The sequence below is a fragment of the Anneissia japonica genome, unplaced genomic scaffold, assembly GCF_011630105.1.
Source record: "Anneissia japonica isolate Jap-2015-1 unplaced genomic scaffold, ASM1163010v1 scaffold24_len2511860_cov200, whole genome shotgun sequence".
Taxonomy (NCBI): domain Eukaryota; kingdom Metazoa; phylum Echinodermata; class Crinoidea; order Comatulida; family Comatulidae; genus Anneissia; species Anneissia japonica.
Window position 1 is genome coordinate 2,163,352 of NW_022730786.1, and position 11,285 is coordinate 2,174,636.

Sequence of the window (11,285 nt, forward strand, 5' to 3'; positions counted from 1 at the left end):
TTACACTTAGTATATTATTCAATTATATACTCCATTTTCTTTTTATACAAATGCGTATTTTATATCATAGGCCTATAGATAATCAATATAATTTTAATCTATACTTATACCAATAATACTATGGTATTCTCACCTTTGTACAGGAACCGAAGAGGAACGTGGGATAACAAAATGGCGTCTTACTTTATCAAAAGCTGGCGAAACAACTAAAGAAACTTCATTTGCAATGAAGACATACGATTTCCCGTTCGGCATGAGTTTCATTCGCAAGAAAGCCTTTTTTTCATATCTACCATTCTGCCCAACATTTCCAGCACCTTCGTGCAAGTTTGGAAAAAATGAAGACAGTAAGTAAATCTTTTCCCCTGCAGTCTGTTTGTTTTTTAGGTGGGGGTTCAGTTTTTTGTTACTTTCAGTATAATAGGTCTATGTTCTCTTTGTTTTTTTCTCAGTGATTTAAATCCCTTGCATACTTAAGATTACGACACGACAAAGACATATCATCGCGTAGTTTGTATTCTTCAACACTGCGCGCATTTGTATCGTGTCGTTGCCGTGTCGTAATTGTGTTTAGTGTAAACAGAGCTTTGGACTGCTTTTGCATTACTCTCACATCAAAAATAAGCCTAATAATTATGTTATAATTATGAATATGTAATTCATAGATATATTATATTTTCTTACGTTTTTATATAAAACAATTATTTATATTACCGAATCGAAATTTTATAGCTTTGTGTAATTTTTTTTTCAGTACACGGTGATGAAAATATGGGTGCAGATACTCGCATGTAGAGGCGCGTTAACACAGTTAGAGTAATGAAAATGTACCGTATGCTTCTTGTCTTTCAATGATAACTTTTAAACTGGTATTCCACATTTACGCGATAAATTTACTGTCAATTTATATTATTCACATAGGGCCTACCAACCAAAACAGCCAATTAACAGTAAAATCCGATTCGAAATACATGTTGTCCTACAATGGCGTCTATGCAAAATATAAAGTAGGGTCTATAAAAGCTATGGGGACAGTCGATCACTTAGGCTTATTTTGAAGTCGGAGGTATTGTTGGTCCCGATCGCACTAAGGTCATTATTAGATAGGCGTATCTTCATAAGACTTATACAAATGGATACCTTATTTGAAGCAAGAAATCAAGTTGCCTTTACAAGATCGCTCGCTTATATTATTCGGCGGGATATTTACCTTTTATATTATGTCAATACAAAAAAAGACTTGTTTAATTGGCGGAAAGTATATACAATTTTTATAATAAATGCAAAGCATATAGAAATATAGTTTGGGCATAGTTCGTCATCTTTTATTAAGTAGGTCTATTATCTATATAATGCATTTAAGTTTAATATTATTGCCTATAGAAACAAATTTTTATATTGTTAAACTGGTATTGTTTTTGTTTTTTATGTTTAGGTTGTTGAGTATAGGTGAAATCTGACCTGATTTTCTTCACCCCGTTTACTATTGTTTATTTGATATAATTAGGCCTAAGAACATTTCTCCGCTTTTGGTGACACGTTTAAAACTAACACGTTTAGGTTGTTGAATGTAGATGGAATTTGACATAATTTTCTTCACCACGTTTACTATTGCTTATTTTATGTAAATACCAATCTTTACCCGATTTCAATTACACGAATCGTGTTTGGTGACACGTTTATAGCTATTGTGTTTTCGGTTGCTAAATTAGATTTATGTAAAATTTGTTCTGATTTCTTTTACTATTGTTTATTTTTTGTAATTACCAATCCTTCCCCGATTTTGGTATGACGTTTAAAGCTAAACCTTTTTGTTGACACGTTTAAAGCTAACGTGAAATCTGACCTAATTTTCTTCACCTTGTTTACTATTGTTTATTTTATGTAATTAACAGTTTTCTCCGCTTTTGGTAACACGTTTAAAGTTAAACGTGTTTAGGCTTATCGTGACCGGCATGGATGGGCATGGTATCAATCATGGTATTTAAGTCAACAATGATTATTGCACTTCAGTCGTTATTAATTATTGTATTTTAGTCAACATCAAATGATTATTGCACTTCAGTCGATGAATATTCAGTATTGAACTAAGTTGATGGTGAACTTTGAACTTGATCGTATCATTTTAGTAACATTTGTTTAATCTACAAATCAAGATGGTTCTGTTAAACCGTCAAATTTATGATTGGTAAATTTTGTAAAACGTAACATAAGAATAGAAGAATATATGGAATCGATACATGATAGAATAAAACAGTTTAATGACGAGTGGAAACTACTAAAACAGTTAGGCCTAAGTTCATAGGTTTTTGATATCTATCGGGTCTTTGGCCCTAAGCATTACTATGCAAAATGTTATTTAAAAATCATGTATGCTAAATTTTCTTTTATCAAGATATTTGCATTAACTTATTTTGTGTGTTTTTTGGTTTTGTTTTGTTTTTGTTTTTGTTTTTTATCGCTGCGTCGGTTTACATATTCAAATTGAAATTTATATTTGATATACGAATATGAGTAATTTATTGTAATTTTGCTTGCTATTTAATAGCAATTGTATTTAATATTTAATCATTGGCATTGATGTAAGTAGGCCTACCGATATTAATTTATTGTATTACCTTATTTTAAGATTGTGTAATGGGGTAACTAAGAAATGGAATATCATGTAATATTATGGATTTATACTTGACCTATGGATTAATAAATTAAATTTTTTTTAAATTTTATCGATTCTTTTAATTCTCTCTGTGTGTTTAGTACAATGTTATTCATTCAATCAATCATTCATTCATTTAATTTTATTACTACCATTTATTAAATAACAATCGATATTTCTATGATTGTAGGATACCGCAATGCACAACGGAGTTTTTTTTTTTTAGGACAATTTTTTGACTCCACCATTTTGCGATTGTTTTGTGCTGTGGCACATATGGATCAAAAGCATACTCTGCAGGGTGAAAATTGCCACCTAATATCTAGTTTAAAGCTTATATAACGATAAATCGGATAATACTAAAATATTCCTATGTTCGAATTTGGGAAAACTTAAACTTTTCATCGTAAACAATTTTGTTGAACAAAGTTAAATCGAAAATAATCAGTGGTTCGTGACCACTACGAGTCAATACCATGTTTGTAAGTGTGATTTCTGCTCTTTAGTATTCAGACTAATCTGCCGAACGTATGCATATGATCTCAATGGAATGATAAACGAAAAACGTATTCTGCCGAATGTAAGCCTATGATCTTAATGGAGTGATAAACTAAAAACCTAATCTGTCGAATGTAGGCCTATAATCTCAATGGAATGATAAACGAAAAGCGTAACTTGCCGAATGTAGGCCTATGATCTCAATGGAATGATAAAAGGAAAGCCTAATCTGCCGAATTGTAAGCCTGATCTTAATGGAGTAATAAACAAAAAGCCTAATCTCCCGAATGTAGGCCTTTGATGATCTCAATGGAATGATAAACGAAAAGCCTAATCTGCCGAATGTAGGCCTTTGATCTCAATGGAGTGATAAACGAAAAGCATAATCTGCCGAATGTAGGCCTATGATCTCAATGGAATGATAAATGAAATGCCTAATCTGCCGAATGTAGGCCTATGATCTCAATGGAATGATAAACGAAAAACCTAATCTACCAAAATGTAGGCCTATGATCTGAATAGAATGATAACCGAAAAACATAATCTGCCAAATGTAGGCCTATGATCTCAGTGGAATGATAAACGAAAACCCTAATCTGAAAAATGTTGGCCTATGATCTCAATGGAAGGATAAACGAAAAACCTAATCTGCTAAATGTAGTGCCTTTGATCTCAATGGAATGATAAACGAAAAACCTAATCTGCCAAATGTAGTGCCTTTGATCTCAATGGAATGATAAACGAAAAACATAATCTGCCAAATGTAGGCCTATGATCTCAGTGGAATGATAAACGAAAACCCTAATCTGAAAAATGTTGGCCTATGATCTCAATGGAAGGATAAACGAAAAACCTAATCTGCTAAATGTAGTGCCTTTGATCTCAATGGAATGATAAACGAAAAACCTAATCTGCCAAATGTAGGCCTATGATCTCAATAGAATGATAAACGAAAAGCCTAATTCTGCCGAATTTAGGCACGATCTCAATGGAATGATAAACGAAAAGCCTAATCTACCAAATTTAGGCCTATGATCTCAATGGAATGATAAACAAAAAACCTAATCTGCCAAATGTAGGCATGATCTCAATGGAATGATAAACAAAAAGCCTAATCTGCCAAATGTAGGCATATGACCTCAATGGAATGATAAACGAAAAGCCCAATTCTGCCGAATGTAGACCTATGATCTCAATGGAATGATAAACGAAAAGCATAATTCTGCCGAATGTAGGCCTATGATCTCAATGGAATGATAAACGAAAAGCCTAATTCTGCCGAATGTAGGCATGATCTCAATGGAATGATAAACAAAAAGCCTAATTTACAAAATGTAGGCCAATGATCTCAATGGAATGATAAACGAAAAGCCTAATCTACAAAATGTAGGTCTATGATCTGAATGGAATGATAAACGAAAAGCCTAATTCTGCCGAATTTAGGCATGATCTCAATGGAATGATAAACGAAAATCCCAATCTACAAAATGTAGGCCTATGATCTCAATGTAATGATAAACAAAAATCCTAATCTACAAAATGTAGGTCTATGATCTGAATGGAATAATAAACATAAAGCCTAATTCTGCCGAATGTAGGCATGATCTCAATGGAATGATAAACGAAAAGCCTAATCTACCAAATTTAAGCCTATGATCTCAATGGAATGATAAATGAAAAGCCTAATTCTGCCGAATGTAGGCATGATCTCAATGGAATGATAAACGAAAATCCTAATCTACAAAATGTAGGTCTATGATCTGAATAGAATGATAAACGAAAAACCTAATCTGCCAAATGTAGGCCCATGATCTCAATGGAATGATAAACGAAAAGCCTAATTCTGCCGAATGTAGGCATGATCTCAATGGAGTGATAAACGAAAAGCCTAATCTACAAAATGTAGGCCTATGATCTCAATAGAATGATAAACAAAAAGCCTAATCTGCCGAATGTAGGCCAATGATCTCAATGGAATGATAAACGAAAAACCTAATTCTGCCGAATGTAGGCATGATCTCAATGTAATGATAAACAAAAATCCTAATCTACAAAATGTAGGTCTATGATCTGAATGGAATGATAAACGAAAAACCTAATCTGCCAAATGTAGGCCCATGATCTCAATGGAATAATAAATGAAAAGCCTAATTCTGCCGAATGTAGGCATGATCTCAATGTAATGATAAAAAAAATCCTAATCTACAAAATGTAGGTCTATGATCTGAATGGAAGGATAAACGAAAAACCTAATCTGCCAAATGTAGGCCCATGATCTCAATTGAATTATAAATGAAAAGCCTAATTCTGCCGAATGTAGGCATGACCTCAATGTAATGATAAACTAAAATCCTAATCTACAAAATGTAGCCCTATGATCTCAATGTAATGATAAACGAAAAGCATAATTCTGCCGAATGTAGGCATGATCTCAATGGAATGAAAAACGAAAAGACTAATCTGTCGAATGTGAGCCTATGATCTGAATGGAGTGATAAACAAAAAGCCTAACCTGTCGAATGTAGACCTATGATCTCAATGGAATTATAAACAAAAAGCCCAATCTGCCAAATGTAGGCCTATGTTCTCAATGAAATGATAAACAAAAAGACTAATCTAACAAATGTAGGTCTATGATCTGAATAGAATGATAAACGAAAAACCTAATCTGCCAAATGTAGGCCTATGATCTCAATGGAATGATAAACGAAAAGCCTAATTCTTCCGAATGTAGGCATGATCTCAATGTAATGATAAACTAAAATCCTAATCTACAAAATGTAGGCCTATGATCTCAATGGAATGATAAACGAAAAACATAATCTGCCAAATGTAGGCCCATGATCTCAATGGAATGATAAACGAAAAGCCTAATTCTGCCGAATGTAGGCATGATCTCAATGTCATGATAAACGAAAAGCCTAATCTGCCGAATGTGAGCCTATGATCTGAATGGAGTGGTAAACGAAAAGCCTAATCTGCTGAATGTAGGCCTATGATCTGAATGAAATGATAAACGAAAAGCCTAATCTGCTGCCAAATGTAGGCCTATGATCTCAATGGAATAATAAACGAAAAACCTAATCTGCCAAATATAGGCATGATCTTAATGGAATGATAAACGAAAAGCATAATCTGCCAAATGTAGGCATATAATCTCAATGGAATGATAAACGGAAAACCTAATCTGCCAAATGTAGGCCTATGATCTCAATGGAATGATAAACGAAAAACCTAATCTGCCAAATGTAGGCCTATGATCTCAATGGAGGGATAAACGAAAAACTTAATCTGCCAAATGTAGGCTTTTGATCTCAATGGAATGATTAACAAAAAGCCTAATCTGCCGAATGTAGGCCTATGATCTCAATGGAGGGATAAACGAAAAACTTAATCTGCCAAATGTAGGCTTTTGATCTCAATGGAATGATAAACAAAAAGTCAAATCTGCCGAATGTAGGCCCATGATCTCAATTGAATGATAAACGAAAAGCCTAATCTGCCGAATGTTAGGCATGATCTCAATGGAATTTGAAAAACGAAAAGCCTAATCTGCCGAATATAGGCCTATGATCTCAATGGAATGAAAAACGAAAAACCTAATCTGCCGAATGTAGGCCTATGATATCAATGGAATGATAAACGAAAAACCTAATCTGCCGAATATAGGCCTATGATCTCAATGGAATGAAAAACGAAAAACCTAATCTGCCAAATGTAGGCCTATGATATCAATGGAATGATAAACGAAAAACCTAATCTGCCGAATGTAGGCCTATGATCTCAATGGAATGAAAAACGAAAAACCTAATCTGCCAAATGTAGGCCTTTGATCTCAATGGAATGATAAACGAAAAGCCTTATCTGCCGAATGTAGGCCTATGATCTCAATGGAATGAAAAACGAAAAACCTAATCTGCCAAATGTAGGCCTATGATATCAATGGAATGATAAACGAAAAACCTAATCTGCCAAATGTAGGCCCATGATCTCAATGCAGTGATAAACGAAAAGCCTAATTCTACCGAATGTAGGCATGCTCTCAATGTAATGATAAACGAAAAGCCTAATCTGTCGAATGTGAGCCTATGATCTGAACGGAGTGATAAACGAAAAGCCTAATCTGCCGAATGTAGGCCTATGATCTCAATGGAATAATAAACGAAAAACCTAATCTGCCGAATGTAGGCATATGATCTCAATGATAAACGAAAAGCCTAATCTGCTGAATTTAAGACAGTGTGCCTACCATTGAACCTTAACGACAGCGGTAGGTATTACGCTCCATTGAACCATCCATGTGGGCTTGAGTTCTACTTACTCTAAGACGGGTCTTCCCGAAAGAAAAATAAATTCGTGTTGTTAATGACGTTTTAAAGCACATCGGAGCAATGTGGACACAAGATAAAATTAATTTATTGGTGAATTAACAAAGTGAACTCATACACAGGGGCGATGTGGATGCATTTTGTTATTGGTCAGACAGGAATCCACAGATTTGTAAGAATTTAGCACTTCTAGACGCTCGGAAACGATTTTCGAAGCATCATAATTTGACGTTTAAAACCTAAGATTAAATAGACTGTTTAAATGTGATTGACGGTCATTAGATCTTCTATTTGCAAATAATTATTGACTCCGCCATTTTCTGATTTTCTTTTTTTGGGTTCTGTCGCACTTGTGGATCAAAAGCATAGTCTGTATCACCTAATTCCTAGTTCAAAGCTTAAATAATGTTAAATTGGATGATACTCAATTAGTTCTCTGTGTCGCAATCTGGGAAATTTAAACTTTTAAAAGCTAATAAAGTGATGTTGAACAAGGTTAGGGGCCTAAACCTTTATGATCCCTAGGTACCATAATCAACAGGAAAAGGATTAGGTGAAATTTTTTGGGACGATTTTTTGACCATGCCATTTTCCGATTGTTTTGTGTTCTGTGGCACATTATGGTTTGAAAGCATACTCTGCAGGGTGACAAATGCCTTATTCAAAGCTTAAATATCGTTAAATCGGATAATACTCAAATACTATTCGGCTGAATCTGCAAAACTGTATACGTTTAATTGTTAAGAAAATTATATTTAACACTTGAAACAATTGGTATTAAAAAGGTCAAATCAAACATAATCGGAGATTTTATGATCCTTAGGTACCTTAATGATAAAAATCAGCAGGAGAACGACTATGATAAAATTCGGCCAATTTTTTAAAAAAGTTTTTTATCGAAATAGAGCGATTTTCTCCTTGCCATTTCGATGGTTTTGTGTTCTGTGGCACCAAGTTGCTTTAGTGATGTGATGATGAAATGAGATTTCTATTCTTGTATTATTCAAGGTCTCGCTCTTTACGTGGCTAGAAATAATAGCCAGCATAGAGCTACTAACTCCGGTCCCATTTGAGCCAAGTGGGAGGAACCAGTGCGGCCCCCCCCCCCCCTAAGCTATGAATGCACTGAACCCTCAGTAAACTTTAGGGTCCCTATTATAAAGGGGGTTCTGACAAAACTTTTTATTTCACAGAAATTCAAGAATGGAACAGATTACCAACACAAATAAAGCTCTTCACTTCTTTAAACTCATTTAAAAAGTCCCTCAAAGATCACCTCTGGAATGTATAGTAGTTCTGTAAGTCTTTTTTAATGAGTTTTAATCGGTCAAATTGGCATTTTTCTTTTAAATTGTTGATCTTTTGTATTGTCTTAACTTTTAAAATTGTAAATAATCCCTTTTCCATTTTTGTTTTGTGTTGATCCCTTCCCCGTACTTCCTTTTGTCAATTGAATGTTTCGTTCGCAGGATCCCAATGGAAATACTGTACGTTTCTTTGAAACCTTTTTGGGCTATTCCTTGCTTTCAGAGTATTCAATTGTTTTGTTTTATCTTGTCTTGTCTTCATTTTTTTTGTATTTTACTCTGATGGCTAAATAAATTCAAATCAAACCTTAGCACACCCTTTCCGAGTGCCTGTCAGTTGAATGAGACATCCTAACCTCCTCTCCGCTGTCTTGCTCGCATAGTACATGCAAAAAAAATCTACAATAAAGTGGATAGTAAGAAAGAAAAAAAAACTAGGGAAAATTCTATTAAAAAGTGGCCGAAAAATTGGCATGGGGTGGATGGAGGCTAATAAGGGCGTTGAACGTGAAGTGGGCGAGTTTTATGAATACTTTAGGGGCGCTAATTGTTGAAATAAGGTGATATAAGGTGATTGTTACACTTGAGCATAATTTTTTTCCGAGTCAATAAAATTCCAATTGGGAGAGAAAGACCAAGGGAGTGTGAAGTGTGATAAATCGTAATTTACAAATTAACAAGATTATTATGCAGGCCCCTATCGCATATTATTATATTAGTATTATTAACCCTATTCTATAGTATTTAAATTACGAATACAAAAAGTGGGGAGTGTGAGCTATTTTTAAGGGTGTGCACCTCCTCCCCACCGTTCACCCCAGTAGATACGCCACTGATTGGTCCCTTAAGGGGGCTCCTAGAAGAGGTGGTCGCACAGGGGCGTAACTGTTATCCTCTCATTGGTTACATTGCCATGCGCGTGCTGAATAAAAGAAGACTATTAAGACTATTATATTTCTTTCTTTTTTCTATATTTATTATTGTTTATAAAATACAATACGGGAACCTACGCATGCTAGATCACCATCAATAAGAATTACAAAGAAGAATAATACACTACAAAATGAATCGTACAACAAGAGAAATGCAAACAAGATTGACCTATGTATTGTATTATGATTATTAGGCCTATTTCTATTTAAAAAAAATACAATATAAAAGGATTTACAATTACAAAATACAAATTCATAAAAACATATTAAGGCCTTAAAATTTAGTATCATTGCTAAATTTTGAAATTAATACTGCGTTACATAGAAACGTGAAGTCCAAATCATCCTTCCAATATATATCGGCTTAGGTCTAGTAAAATAGTCTAGCTATAGGTTCTAGCATGGTATAGGCATCATCATCGTATATGCCTAGGCCTAGCTTATAAACCACTAATGTTTGCGAAAGAGCTATTAAGATGTTTTGCTCAACGGACCTTTCCGTTAAGCTCCGCCCCTTGGATATTGTTGCCACACAATGACGTGTTAAAACGTACTCAAACAAGTGCGTTTGTAGATCAACACGTTTGCTTCTTAGACACGCGCGTACTTATGACCCTTGTCCCGGTTGGTAAGGCCATTGCCATAAGGCATAATTAAAAGTAATAATAATACAATGATAAGCCTTAGCAAGTGTCATGGCACCAATCACGTAACAAGGACCCGTTCACAGAGAAAGCATGTGGGACTATGAGTTTCTGCGTTTCGAAATCCATTATGTAGTACATATCACCTTTAAAGACGTACGCCACTCGATATGGCCCATCGGTCTGGCCATGGTAAACGTTGATAGCGCTAATTCCAGTCTGCAAATCTGGGGGAAATGTCGGAAACTCTGCGGCAATTGAAGTTTGCGATACTAAAGCAGTACCCCTGTACTTAAACACGTCACTTCCTGTTTAGAGAAAAAGATTGTTATTTATTTTTGTAATTCATGTTATCCCAAATGTAGTATTAATTAAGGTACGAAAGCAATTGCGTTTGTTTCATCTCTAGGTAAAAGCCACTTTATATCATATTTCTATATAATAAAAATAATAATAACAATTATTATTATCATTATTATGGTCATCATCATGACATGATATCAACATAATAATAATAATAATAAAAATTATTATTATTATTATTATTATTATTATTATTATTATTATTATCATCATCATATTCATTATTATAACTGCACTGGTTATACGTTAGATTAGACAATATTCTTAGCATAATATACTATTGGGCCTACATATTGATTTAATCACTCCTAATTGTTTCTTACCAACGAAGAAATAGTACAATCCTGTATAAGATGTGAAGACAGCGTCCACGTGACATCCGGGTGACGACCGTGTTAAAGCAGACCAAAACCGCGACAGAGGAGATTGAAACTCAAACCGTAAACCCTGATATCGGTAAAACGTGCAATCCTGTACCATAAAATAAACTTTATTACATATTTTGTAGAGGTTTCTGATAGCGAACTTTAAAAGAAACAATATCTGAAGCATATTTA

General features: G+C 34.2%; 2 protein-coding genes across 2 annotated transcripts in view; one reads left to right on the forward strand and one right to left on the reverse strand.

Annotated features, from left to right (window-relative positions):
* The window catches only part of LOC117115106 (solute carrier family 23 member 2-like), a 15,659-nt gene extending 15,543 nt beyond the window's left edge, over nt 1-116 (forward strand). Inside the window, exon 10 of the mRNA XM_033258774.1 lies at nt 79-116. Within this exon, the coding sequence (XP_033114665.1) occupies nt 79-116 (38 nt within the window). The remainder of the gene's footprint in view (nt 1-78) is intronic.
* A 9,627-nt stretch (nt 117-9,743) lies between these two features.
* The window catches only part of LOC117115107 (hatching enzyme-like), a 6,231-nt gene continuing 4,689 nt past the window's right edge, over nt 9,744-11,285 (reverse strand). The window contains exons 7-8 of the mRNA XM_033258775.1: nt 11,052-11,199; nt 9,744-10,673 (exon numbers count right to left, since the gene is read on the reverse strand). Coding sequence (XP_033114666.1) covers nt 10,405-10,673; nt 11,052-11,199 — 417 coding nt within the window. The 3' untranslated portion in view covers nt 9,744-10,404. The remainder of the gene's footprint in view (nt 10,674-11,051; nt 11,200-11,285) is intronic.